General features: G+C 48.5%; 1 protein-coding gene across 3 annotated transcripts in view; it reads left to right on the forward strand.

Moving 5' to 3' along the window:
* Positions 1–6,604: 6,604 nt before the first annotated feature.
* LRTM2 (leucine rich repeat transmembrane protein 2) overlaps positions 6,605–13,817 on the forward strand; it is a 9,295-nt gene continuing 2,082 nt past the window's right edge. Inside the window, exons 1-4 of one of the 3 annotated variants that reach the window (XM_029083948.1) lie at positions 6,605–6,642; positions 6,724–6,858; positions 8,282–8,446; positions 12,212–12,802. In XM_029083948.1, coding sequence (XP_028939781.1) covers positions 8,380–8,446; positions 12,212–12,802 — 658 coding nt within the window. In that variant the 5' untranslated portion in view covers positions 6,605–6,642; positions 6,724–6,858; positions 8,282–8,379. Of the gene's footprint in view, positions 6,643–6,723; positions 6,859–8,278; positions 8,447–12,207; positions 12,803–13,817 lie in introns of those variants that run through there. The other 2 variants (XM_010163696.1, XM_029083947.1) reach the window with 2 other exon arrangements.

A 13,817-nucleotide genomic window follows, 5' to 3' on the forward strand; every position in this document is an offset into this window, starting at 1 on the left:
TGGTCTCATTGTGAGAGGCTGGCAGCTGTGGAAGCACAGCCAGGGTGCTGGGTGAGGAAGAGGAGAAGGGACTCTCTCACTCTGCATCTTAGGTGGCAGCAGTTCTCCATCACCTTGGCTTCTCCACCAGAAGCAAAAGTAACAAGAGCCAAGCACTAGGCAGGCTAATGAGCTTGGGGTCCCAGTCAAGCACTAGGCAGGCTAATGAGCTTGGGGTCCCAGCGTAATTCAGAATCCAGACTACGAAAAAAGGCGAAGCCAATTCTTGGGCTAATGCAGACATGAATGATGGCAAACAAGCAGCTGTGGGATATTTTGTATGTGTGGGATCACTCAGGCTTGCAGAAGCTCATCTGATTCTAGGAATGAGGGAGCACAAAGAGAAAGGCATATGGCTGAAGTGCCTTGGCCCTCACAAGATATAACAAGGGTTTCTTGGTATTGATCTGGAAGCCCCTTGATTTGGCAGTCTGGTTGTACTGTTTGATAGACGTCTGGCCTAGCACTCCAGGGACAGAACTGTGAACTGAGAGCTTGTCTCGATTAAAAAACCTTACATTTTCCTATCTTGCTGCTAAAGTGATGCACCTCTATCCACTGCTCTGTGCATGTGAATGTATCTCTCATCTCAGACAGGCTGACACCTTCCTTCTCATGGATCTGCTGCATCCTTTGCCCCTAATAAGAGACTCAGGGAAGGTACCGAGTCACCTCAAAATTTCTGAGCACTCAGAGAATCCTTCACAAATGTGGGCCCATACTTACCCTCCTTCTTGAACACCACCTGAATGAAAACAAGCTAAGAGATGACTTTGGGATCCAGAGCACCATCCAACTGACTTTTTTCACTCAGCCCTGTATAAACTGCTGTGCTTGACTCCAGCCTGCTTTGGCAAACCTCTCTGCACGTCACTTGGTTGTGTTAAATATTTCTGCTTTGAGTTTACAAGAAAATGAACTCTCAGCATTTATTCTTGCTATGCCTGTAACATAAAGCAACCATCTTTCAGTTAAGAAGTACAGAAAATACCTGTGTGTGGGATGGGGAGGGGAAGGCGGACAACAGAACCAGGATTCTCCCACCAAGCTGCCTTCTCTGCCTGGAGCTTCTCTCTGGGGTGTGCCACCCACTGACACCCCCGGAATAGGCTTGGCAGGAATGGGGGAGTGGCATTTCAAATGCCAGTGAGCTGAAGGATGCTTTTGGGGTGTAAAGGAGGAGCTGGGAGCAGCAGGATGGCTCCCTCAGACCTGCTGGGTCAGAAGTGGCCGCAGTCCTTCTGTCAAGGGGCTGAGTGCCAGGATTAAGGGCCTGAGCTACTACTGACCATGGGATTAACCCCTGCAGGAAATTAAAAGTTGTAGAGAAGGCTCTTCATTCCACAGCTGAGAGAAAAACTGGGATCTGGATTAGAATTGGCAGGGCTGGTGACAAACCACCACCCACAGCCAACTGTTCCTGGCTGGATCAGAAAATGTTATCTCAGTCTTCATGTAGAACCCGCATCCCCCCCCTCCCCTCCACATCTCACTCAGTTACCAATTTTTGCCAACAGTGTGAGAAGAACAAAAAACCATCACTCTGTGGCAAGAAAAAAAGAGAAGGAAACTGGGTAGCCAGCTCACGTGTCCCTCCTCTGAGCCCCTCTCCCACTCCCTCACCCGCTTCCCTTCTCAAGCTGCCTCGGTTTTGCACGGAGGAAACACGCACGTGGTCTGTCGCGTTCCACAACACTCAGAGAAGATGCTGGCACACACATGGCTGGATTTCTTCCTGTCAACTGCCCCCTCAGCTCTTCTCCTCCTGCTGCTGCTCTGTGCCTCCTCCATATGCCGCACTCTCGCTGTGCTGGGACTTTCCTGTCACTCCCATGATGGATATCCCGGTTTCCCCACCTGCTTCCACAGCCTCCTAAGGAATCCCAATTCTCCACAACAGTCTGGGTCTTTCCCATCAGTGCTACATGCCCTGGCTCCCCTTTGGATGCTCTGCACTTTCTCAGAAGTTTCAATGGGACCTGATGCCCTTGGTATTTCCAGCCCCTGTGACATCTCCCAGTTTGTTGGTCAAGGAGGCTTGGGATGCAAATAAAATATCCTGGTTAAGGTACAGGATGAGGAATCAAGAAAATTGGCTTCTCTCCTGATTTTGCCACAGGCTTGTGAGGAAACCTTGGTAAAGCCTGGCCAAAAGTCCTTTATTCTGTGTAACTTTGATGAACCCTACAAATCATCTTTGCAGGACAGGAGAGCATTTACAAGGCCGAGTGATGCAGTGCAAGCACTGCACTTGGCAGCTTCAAAAATCCCGAGGAGCGAACTGGTGTGGGCTCATGATGAGGTATCAAGAGCCGGGCAGATGAAATTTCAGCCAGCCAAACTCATTTTTACCAATATCACAGTTCACCCCTCCATAAAATGGGGATAAAGTGGATCTTTCTTGGAGGGGCTTAGGGGAGTAAAGACTTTTTAACACCAATCACAGTTGCATTTCAGAGGTGCCTACATATTGTCATTTCAAAGATCAGAAGCTTTTTGACCTCTTCACATCCCAGAGAACAGACTGAGGTTTTTATTCACACCAAGTCAGGAATGTGGCAGAGTCCCTTACAACACCGAGAAGGTTTTGCATGCTTTCTACTTACTTTACAGCTTTCTGTACGAGGTGTTTTGCTTAGCTGTGATCCATCACTGCAAGTCAGGTGGCACCATTTTTTCTGCAGCTAGTGTTTCTAGTGTGAATTTAAAATGTGCTTTCCATTGATTGTGACAGCATAACACTAATGAATCCTGAACACACGTGTTAATAAATCAGCAAGTGCTGGAAATGAAGCCCCCAGCTATTTAGCTTAGAAGCTCTCTGGGGCAGTGACACACACTGGATGTTTCTACAGTGCTGCTGAGCTTGGCTGATATCTCTGGGTGCTTCTGCAGTCCAAATAGACAACAAATGAGGAGCTGCTGCTGAGACAACATCACCTCTTGTGGTCGACTGACTTAGGTCTGTTGGGAGACCAAGAACAGGCATCATCTCTATGCCATCTAAACCCACCTGTGGTACTGTCAGGTGTGTGATTCCCCACTAAATAGACAAAAAATGGGGAGCTGTTGCTGAGATAACGTGACCACCTCTTGTGGTCAATAATTTGCCTGATTGACCTAGGTCTGTTGGGAGACCAAGAACAGGCATCACCTCCACGCCATCTAAACCCACCTGTGGTACTGCCAGGTGTGTGATTCCCCACTAGGACTCATCAGCTAGATTACTTCATGAACTTCCAGTTGCTGTAACCAGACCACATGGCTGATGTGTCTCCCTGCTCTCTGTGTAGCCACTCTTGCCCCCCAAGGAAGGAACAGACATAGAACAACATGCTGTAGTGACTGGATGCTGGGGTACCACTGTCCCCCTCCATTATAGGGTGATGACAGTAAAACAGGAATCCTAAAAGCAACAAGAAAAGGGGAGGGGAAAAGATAATCTCCTTAAAGTGTCCTCCACACCCTCCCTCACCTTGCTGCTTTTCTGCTAAAGGCTAAAGCAATTCAGCTTTGGAAAGGGGAAAGGGACTTTGCCATCACTTGTCAAGGGGAGTGGGAGGGAGGGAGGGATGAATGTCTGTGTGTACTTCCTGATAATTTATTGCTGGCATCTGTTGCAGCCTCTGTTACCTACCCTTTTGTAATATAGGTCACCCACGTGCCCTGCCAACGCTCATAAGCCAGGCTGTTAACAGAGTCTGATCCCTGAGCCATGATCCAAGGGGTAGGAGAGATAACCAGAGCCAGAGGCCGCTGGGTTCTGGTTCTGACAGTGGCTCATCCTAGTGACACAGTCACCTGCCTCTCTAGCTTCAGTGTCCCCACCTGGAAAATGGGATAACTTTATCCACCTACCTAGAGCAAAGGCACTACTGGCTCTAACCTCAGCCTCACTTCTGGGGGCGGGTCATTAAATACAAAATACCACCACCTACAACCATGGTAAGAGCCATTCATAGAGTAGGTGGAAAGATTTGAAGAGAAGGTGTCACAAAATTGGCAAGTGTTACTCAAATAGTGTGTGGCTGCAGTCCACTGAAACCTTCCCCACCCTCATAGCGTGCTCCTTGGGACCTGACTTCTGAAAGCTAAGGCTTTAGAGTGAGACTGCAAACACTACTGGTGGCTGGGCAAGGGAGAAGGGACACACAGGACAGTGATAATGCCTGCTGTAGCTTTTATGCCCTGGCAAGTGCTGCCAAGTCATTACAATCTCCTCAGCATCCTCCCTAGAAGTAAAGTCCCCTGTTCAAGCTAATTAGGGGAATCCTCATTAGAGAGTCCTCTAGAGTCTGACAGCAGGCCAAACGTCCAAGTGGCACTTCAGCCCAGTGTATTTTTGACCACTGGAGCCCATGGGCCAGAAACGGATGATTTCATTCTGTTGCTTTGAGCTGAAACCAAAAAAGTTGTCTTTTACTGTGTCCTCTATCAAATGGCAAGAAGAAAAAGCCATCACCAGCCCCACAGGCTACTCTGTTCATTCCTCCAGAATCTAGAAAAGAGATTCAACTCCAAGCATGTGTAGGAAAGCTCTGGACATTGTGTCCCATGGATCACAGAGTATTTGGCTGACATGTTGCTCCAGGGAGAAGGAACCATCTAGTAAACCCAGAAGAAAGACTGATGCCTGGTTTGTGGAGCCCTTGGGTGACTTCAGAGCATCCAGAGCTCCACCAGCCTTGAGCCCCCAAACCCAGGCAAGGCCACACTAGTTCAGAACAGATGTGCACAGGGCTGGGAGTGTATGGGGGGTACTCCTAGGTCTGGCAGAGTCCTTGCTGCTGAAAAAGTCCCTGGCTGTCAGGATGAAAGCAGCCAGACAGCTTTGGTGGTGCTCTGGAGAGCCTTGGGGTGTGGGTAGGTGCTGGTTTCCCCAGGACTACAGGGTTCCCAATGCTGCGCTGGCAGTGAGTGCAGCTGGTCTGGTGCTCTGCAGGGCAGAAGGCGTTTCTTGGGCCACAGTAAACCAGCTAATTAAGTCAGGAGTCAAGACAAATCAGTGGAAACCTTCACAAAAGAAACTCTCAAAAACCCTCTCTGCCTCTTTGCTCTCTCCTGGATGCAGAATATCCATCACTAAGGGTCTCATGTGCTTACGGGCAATAGATGTGTGACAGAAACTGGGTTTTTCCACACTCTTGGAATTAAAATTTCTCCATAAACATACTACTTCAAGGTATAAATGCAGAAGTTCATTGGTCCTTTCTCTTCAGCAGTCAGGAACCTCTACCTATTCCACATCTACTGCTCTGCCACCTGAGCACATGCTATGCTTGGAGAAGCACGGGGTTTAGTGCAAGACACGGCTGTTGACAAATACGGGTCACAGAAAAGTCCCCAGTACGTGTGCAAGCCCAACTCTGTGAACACATCAAATCCTAGAACGTTGTGAGCTGGAAGGGACCCACAAGGATCATGGAGTCCAGCTCCTGTCCCTGCACAGGACAAGCCCAACATTCACACCATGTCCCTGAGGGCACATGGTGGCCAAATGCTGCTGGAATCTTGTCAAGCTTGGTGCCATGAGCACCTCCCTGGGGAGCCTGTTCCAGTGCTCCACCACCCTCTGCCTCAAGAACCTTTTCCTCATGGCCAACCTCACCCTCCCCTGCCACATCTTCCTGCCATTTCCTCTGCTCCTGGCATTCGTTGGTGGCCAGAGAGAAGAGATCAGCACCTGCCCCTCCTCTTCCCCTTGGGAGGAAGTTCTAGACCCCCATGAGATCTCCTCTCAGTGTAAACCAGATTGCTGACTGTATCTGCACATGCACATGAAGATAGCTGCTGTTAAGGCTTAGAAACATGGGTATGAGTGCACAAAGGGTGGTTGCTGTCTGTAGGGTGGGGAATGCTGTGTTGATGCGAGATGCTTTTTAAATAACCTAGGGTTTATCAAGGCACCTCCATCTTTGTGCATGTTGCAGTGCAGGAGACGGCATTAGAGCCTGAACAGGTGTTAATCACTATGCACTGTAATAAATTCTAAACATAGGGAAAGGGCTTATTTATACACGGCTGCTCCTCCCACCCTGCACTCTCTGCTTGAGCCTTGGCGTTGCCTGAGAGGAAGAGGCACCCGTGAGGTATCAGAAACCAGTGTTAGAGTTGGACTTACCCTGCCAGAGCAGAAGCAGCCAGGGGTAGAAACCCTGTCCCTGTCACCATCCTCCTGCCTGGGGATGCTGGTCCTGCTCCAGCCTCCCACTTGTCACCTGGGGATGGTGTGGCTGAATTGCTCAGAGCAGCAAGAAGGATGGGAGGGACACCAGCCCATGGCCTGAATGGGCTGAGGGGAGACTGCAGAGGGAACCCAGGTCATGAAGCACCCAAGGAAGCTGGATTGTTTGGTTTTTGTTTTCTTTTTTTTTTTAAAAAAAAAAAAAAGCTTAGCCCCCCTGTTTGGAGCTGAGCCAGCTGATACAGATGGGGTGTTACAAAACAGAGCCAAAAGGCAAGAGCACAAGGAACAGAGCTATCTATAACCCTGACAAAGTTACTGGAGTGAAGGTGAGGAAGAAGGAAGGACAGAGTGTGGCAGGCAGGCAGGCAGCCCCTGATGCTGAGAGCAAGGACGCGATAGTTCGGCAACGGGATTTAGAGCTGATCGACTCCCGCTCTCCAGCAGGCAGATAAGGCTCTGTGGCTGTCAGCTTAACTCTGCCGCTTATTCCTCTGCTGTAGGGAGTTAAATAGAGCACACGGAAAGCTTGCTGCTGGGGAGTGAAAGTCAAGGAGGGAGAGGGAAGGAAGACACTGTAATTGGGCAGTGCCCAGGAAGTCGGGTGGAAGTGGCTGTGGGCTGAGCCCCTCCAGGTAAGTGCTTGTGGCTTTTCATCCTCCTTCTTGATACTGACAGCCAGGGACAGGAGCTTCAGTGGTGGCATTTAGGACAGAGACATTGGTATGGGGGAGGCTGAAAGTCTCCTTGTCAGCCAGGGTGAGTGCAAGCACTGAATGGGGACAGCTATTTGTTGCAGTTTCTCCTTCAGCAGGGACTGCAGGGAAGGGGCTGCAGCTCAGTTTGGGGAGTGGGGGCTGCAGTGGGTGATGGCTGGATCGGTTTCGGTGCCGTGAGAGGTATTCATCTATTTCTGCACTGGCATTTAGGTAAATGATATAAATAGCCTTGCAAAATGCACTAGAACCCGCTCATCTTTCTCATCGAGATGCTAATTTAAATGTTTCCTGGTGGTTTACATTCCTGTATAACACGAATCAGCCACAGGAGCCTGGGGGAAGGGGAGCAGCTGGCACGTGTGTGGGGAGAGTGTCCCGGTGGGAGTGCAGCACCTAGCTAAAATAACGGCTGTGGATGTTGTCAGAGCCCCTCAAAGGGGATGGAGAATGGTTTATTTCTGTACCCTGGTTGAAACGTGTCCACCTAACTGCTGCTGTGATTGTGGGTGGCACATCAGAGAGTAAGCATGAGGACAGGAGGGTCTATGGTGTTTCCCCTTTTCCTGCTTGCCTTGTGTCCAAAAGGGAAGAGGGAGGGAAGTTGGAACCTGTTGTCAGTCACTTATTGCCAGGAGAGAGTTTATGGTCTTCGGGTTTCTAATTAGACTGAGCATTTTTTCCTTCTTCTAATTAAGATGTAATTCCTCTTTTTTTCAACACTCCCACTGAGTCTCCTCCGCCCCAGGTCCTCCCTTCCTCTCCAAGGCTCGTTTGTTCTTCTTCTCCTGCCGTTGCTGCAGTGTGTAATCCCCAAAGCTGAAGCTGTGCTCTGCTCAGCCCAGCTCCAGCCACCACATCCATTTTACCTTAAAACAGAAAGGAAGTGCTGGTGGGGAATACAGGAGGGGGAGAAGCAGCTTGGCAGACCTCGGGTGCGTCAGGGAGAGGACACACAGGTGCTACCAGCCTGCGTGGCAGTTGAGAGGGAATGAGCTGGAGTCTGCTGCCCTGGCAGGGTCACCTCAGCAATTCATCAGGTTCACCTTGAGTGTGAGGCTGAGGTAGCTGCCGTAGCAGGCGATTCAAGCACAGGTTTGTCTCTTTGGCACTTGAATGAATCAGGCCTTATTTCTGCACCGCGAGGTTCAAAGTGAATTAATGTTGTACCTTCATCATGCTGCGTCTCCTGAATTATCCTCCATCTCTCCTCCAAAACGGAGACAATTCCTCAAAGGCAAAACTCTAGCTGAGGAGGGGAAAAGGACAAGACAGAGCCCAGCCCCACATCCTGCACCCAGGGAACTGAATCCCACCCACTCTGCTCTGCTCTCCCCTCCAGGACCTGGCAGGCAGGCTACAAGGTCATTCCTCCTCCCTTTGGGGCTGTGTGCCAGGCTGGCTGGTGGTGGATGTGAAGACACGCTGGAGAAGACAACAATGCTGCCTACAACTGCTGGCCGCCGGTGGAAGAGCAGGTTCCTCATGAGGTGGCAAGAGGCTTGTTGTAAGTAATGCCTACTCAGGTACTAAGCATGATGATCCTGTTTGTCAAGGGAGTGGAAAGAAAATAGGTCACATCAGGGTTAAGAATAGGGGAGAGGGACAGCTAAGAATGGAGATGTTTGAACTAATTCCTGATTCCTTTAGAGGCCAGGCTAGCTGGGAGAGAGAGCGAGACTCTACAGCTGAAGATGGGCTTAAAGTGGGACAGCAAGTGTTGATTGCTTCTGAATTCCAGTGGGCCTGGCAGGTTAAAAACAGTGAGACAGATATCACTGAACAAAGATCCACCCCAAACACTTCTCAGATCGGCACCCTGCAAGCTGCAGGCTCCTCTCTGTGGTAGAGGTTTACGTGTAGGCTGCTGAGCAAGGCTCCCAGCTCTTCATGGCAGAAGTCATGACAGATTTTTAGAAGGGAAGGCAGGATGCAAATGCAGAATTCTCCTACTGGGCACTGCCACATGTAGTGAAAATCAAGGAGTAAACAAAGAAGAGCTCTTTTAAATTAAATTGCAAAAGTTCAGCCTGTGCATCTTCCCAGTGGACTGTGGCATCTGCTCCAGCATCCCTGAGTGCAGAGTGGAGACTGCAGAGACTGCTAGGGTGCTGTGGGGCTTCAGGGAACGTACCTGCACGTCAGAGAAGCATCTGGGGATCACAGCAGAGGAAAGGGAGCACTTGGAGAGTGTCCATCACTACTGCATGCCCAGGCAGCCAGGCACATCTGTGGTTTCCCTTGTTCCTGCCCCTTGATCAAATTTGGGGCTGCCACTGTAAGAAGCTGGGGGAATTATTTCCTCCTCCAGAAAACAGGCATCTTTGTAATCCACCCTCACAAACTAGAATGCTGTATAAATTATTTATAATGAATGCTACTGAGTCTTGACTTAATCTGATATACCTGGATCAGCTTTCTGCCACCTACTAGTCACCAGACACCCCACAAAGTAACTTCATCTTCCCCTAACACAAAACCACGTTCTACTCATCCTTCTGTAGGGCTGGAAGACAGCTTCAAATTTTATCTATTGCTTCCCCGCCTCTCTTCCCTGTAGAACTGTGCGATGAATTCCTTGGTCTCAGCTCACATCCTAGTGGGTGCACCTGTTGTAGGGACTGAAAATGAAATCAGACCTTCTCCTCTCTATGATTTTAGTAAAATATTTCCAAGAGCACAAAGCAATATATGGGTAACAACATGACATTTTTGGCACATCCTACATGGCTGCAGAAACTTGGCATAAATCCAGCTCCTGAACATAACCACAGCCAACTGCCTGAGACTGTTCCTACCAGCCACTGCCAGCATACATACTGGTGGAACCCCACAGCTGCCCAGTCAGGGCTGGTGGCTGGCAGGCAGGCATATTGAGAGATAAGCCCTGAACAGAATGCCACCGGTATAGCATTACACATGGTCTGCTCTTGTCTTTCTCGGTGTACAAAGCAGTCAAGTGTTATCTCATCATCACACCTGTCAATCTATTATTAATACTCTACTTTTATTAAGCATCTAGGAAAAGATGCGGTCACTTGAGCGACTCATGGCTCTCTCTCCCTTCCCCAATCTAGCTCCTATTCTTTTAATTCTCTCCCTACAACAAGAGCACAATGAATTCTGAATGGAATTAAATATCATTAAATGAATGGACAGATAGTACCTGCACTACCCCAATCCACAGGCTATGATCTGCTTTCATGGCAATCTCTGCTGTTGACCCCGACCTTTGCATGACAAGAAAGCACAGAGGTACTTGGGGGAAAGATTTCTCTTCTATTCCACATAAGGATCCATAATTATCATTAGAAGAGCACACAGATAGGCCTGGGTTGATGTACGCCCAAGATCTCAAAACTGTATGACAGAAAAAATTACTGAAGCAATTATGAAAGATGGATGAAATAAAAAAGGGCAGAGACTCTCTGAACACTTATCCCTTGGTCCTTAATATAGTCATATACCTTAGGATCCAGGCTGTAGAGTCTCCTTAGGCTACCAGTCCAAAAATCTGCCAGTTCTCACAAGGATCACTGGGAACACAAAAAGACCTGACACAGGATGACAGGGTTTGAGTATGAAGGCAGCATCACTGACAGAAACTAAGTCTACGTGAAAAAATGGGCTATGGGGCAGACTAAACTCTAGACAGAGTAGCAGGAGGGAAGAGAGGAAAAGCATGGCTGACTGCAGAACTCCTCCAGGCAGAGCTTCTCCATAGCATGGGTTTCCACCAGCTCCCTCTCCTATGACAGTCCTTTCACTATTCCCTTGGGGTTAAGAAACAAAACACCTGCTTGTTGGTTCTTTGGGAATAAAAAACCAAACCAAAAACCAACCAAACAGGAGAGAAGAATCTGGTTTCCAGTCCAGGAAAGAACAGTGAGAAAAAAATGCATCTATTTTAGCTACCATTCACCCCTAAAAAGACTCTACCAACCCCAAGTGACTGCCTTCTCTGAAGAAAAGTGAGAAATGGAAGGGACAGGGCATGATGTACAGACAAACCTGCTTCTGTTTTAGTCAAATGCTCAAACTTGTCACCTTAAAAATCAGCGAGGGAGCTGAATTTGCTTCCCACATTGAAGAAACTAATCTCAGTTCCACAAAAGGAATTAAGATGAAGGATGCAAATGTTTTACATAGTCTGCTTAAACATAACTCCCACTCCTCTAATGACAGGAGGCACAAAGCTTCCTTGCCTGTTGCTGATGCTTCTTTGTCACAGAAATGAGAGTTTTAAAAGCTGCTGGCTCCCAGGGAGGGTTGGTAGCCAGTGCCCTGACACTACTGACAGGATCTGGACCCATGTCTGGAATGGTGGCCCACAACAGCTCTAAAAAATGCTGTTTTGTGGGTTGTCCAACCTTACCTTTGAGACACTGCAGGAGACACCTCCTAACACCCTTTTCTTCAACTACCAACCTGCAATTTTTTTTCCCTCATCTCCATTGCTATGGGCAGTTTTGGTCAGAGGAAATATTTGTGGGGCTCTTGCTGTGGGATTCAGAAACTATTTTGATAAGTACCAGGTGTCCAGTGGTTTAGGGTCTCCTTGTTACTTTTAAACAGCTTTCTTGGTCATCCCTTCGTAATTCATAAAAAAACTCTCTTGCCACAAGGCAACACACTTTGGGTATGGAACATAAATGATGCCCTGATTTTAGAGGCTAGCTTAGACCTGAGACTGATCTGTCACAAAGATTAGGATTCAAACTGCAGGAGCACAACTGAGATGTGGGTTGTTTTGTTTTCATTTTTCTTAGAAGCTTTTCATTAACATGTCTATTTCTGAAAAAAAAAACAAACAAAACCAAACCAACCCAAAACCCCAGAGTTTCTTAAATAGATGCCAGTCCCTCCTCTCTCAACCCTGACTGTTTAGAAAGAGCTGTTCTTTATCAGAGGTGACATCTCCCACTGCTCTCTGCTCTGTTCTCCTCCAACAGCTTCCAGTGCTCTAATATATAACAGCAAAATCCTCTGGGATGCACTGTTCTTACTTCCCTGTGAAACTGGGAGGATATTTACTTGCTTGCTCATTAAAAAAAAACCCCAAAAAACCAACCAACCAACCAAACGAAAAAAAAAACCCCAAAAAGACTAAGAGGAAACATGCTGCCAGGGTGAGGAAGCTCATGACACTGCAGGGTGAAAGGCTCCTCTGTGAGGGTGATATTGTAGCTGTAGCTGTGTTCCAGGTGGCGATGGGTGGGAAAGCTCTAACTGCTCTAACACGTGTGTTCTCTCTCTGCTTTTCACCCACCAGTGCTTGGCTGTTGGCTGTCTCTATGCGCTGCCGAGTCCTTCTTTGCTTGTCCTTCCTCCTGCAAGTGTAACAGTGGCAACCTGGAAGTGGACTGTAGTGGCTTGGGCCTCTCTTCCATCCCCTCAGACATCCCCACAAACACCAGGACCTTCCTCTTTCTCAACAACAAACTCAGCATCCTGCCGGGAGCAGTGTTTTCCAACCTCTCCGCGCTACAGAGGCTGGATCTATCCAACAACTTCTTAGACCAGCTCCCTCAGAACATCTTCAGTGACCTGGGGAACCTCACAGAGCTTCAGTTGAGGAACAACAGCATCCGGGCCTTGGACAAGGACCTGCTACAGCACACGGCCCTGCTGCGCCAGCTGGATCTCTCCATCAACGGCCTGGCCCAGATACCCTCGGGCATCTTTGACGACCTGCCTGCTCTCCGTTCCCTCTCTCTCAGGTCCAACCGCTTGCAGAGCCTGGACAGGGTGACCTTCGAACCTCTCACCAGCCTACAGCAACTCCAAGTTGGGGATAACCCCTGGGAATGCGACTGCAACCTCCGAGACTTCAAGCATTGGATGGAGTGGTTCTCCTACAGAGGTAGGTGGTCGCGCAGCGGGAGCCAGGTGGGCAAGTGTTGGTCTTACACAGAAAGGGCAGGTAGGGAAGAAACACGAGCAGATACATCTGGCAGGTCAGGCTGCCCTGAACGCCAGACCTTAGCCAAGGAGCATGAAAACTGGGCTACAATGGCAAGAGACAGCTCACAGAATCACAGGATGTCAGAGATTGGAAGTGACCTCGAAAGATCATCCAGTCCAACCCCCCTGCTGGAGCAGGAACCTAAATGAGATCACACAGGAAGGCGTCCAGGCGGGTCTTGAATGTCTCCAGAGAAGGAGACTCCACACCCTCCCTGGGCAGCCTGTCCCAGGGCTCTGGCACCCTCACTGGAAAGAAGTTTCTTCTCAAGTTTAAGTGGAACCTCCTGTGTTCCAGCTCACACCCATTGCCCCTTGTGCCACCCCACCTTCCTATAGCAACACTGCCAGGCCAAGAAGTCCTCTGCAGCCCTAGATCTCCTATTTCTTTGGGGTTTTTTTTTCTGATCTAAAAGATTACTTTTTTTTTCCTTTGGGAGAGGAAAAAATTTTCCTCAAATAACTTCAAAATTTTAGTATTATGACTTCCCCTCACCCTTTCTGCCTAAAGAGAAGAAATGCCTTTCACACTTGGAAATAACCATAGAATCATAGAATCGTTTGGTTGGAAAAGACCTTTGAGATCATTGAGTCCAACTGTACCTGTCCACTACTAAACCAGATCTTTGAGCACCTCCCCTTCTCTTTCTTAAGCCAGGAGAAACTAAAAGACAGATTTGGCTGTAGAGCATCAGGTTTGTTTTCAACAAAAGAACCACAGGAAACAGCGGCACTTAGGAAAATACTTGCAACTAATATTGGCAAACCCAGACTAAAGCTCCAGTTAAAAAACCAGACCCCAAGTCAGACTGGTTATAAAATTATAATTTCAAACCAAGCAGTTTTTGATAAGTTTGTATTTCCAGCTTTTCCTCGAAAATAGGGAAGGCTGGAGAGGTAGGTATCACTTAGCA

The sequence above is a fragment of the Antrostomus carolinensis genome, unplaced genomic scaffold (genome assembly GCF_000700745.2).
Source record: "Antrostomus carolinensis isolate BGI_N321 unplaced genomic scaffold, ASM70074v2 scaffold29152, whole genome shotgun sequence".
NCBI classification, from domain to species: domain Eukaryota; kingdom Metazoa; phylum Chordata; class Aves; order Caprimulgiformes; family Caprimulgidae; genus Antrostomus; species Antrostomus carolinensis.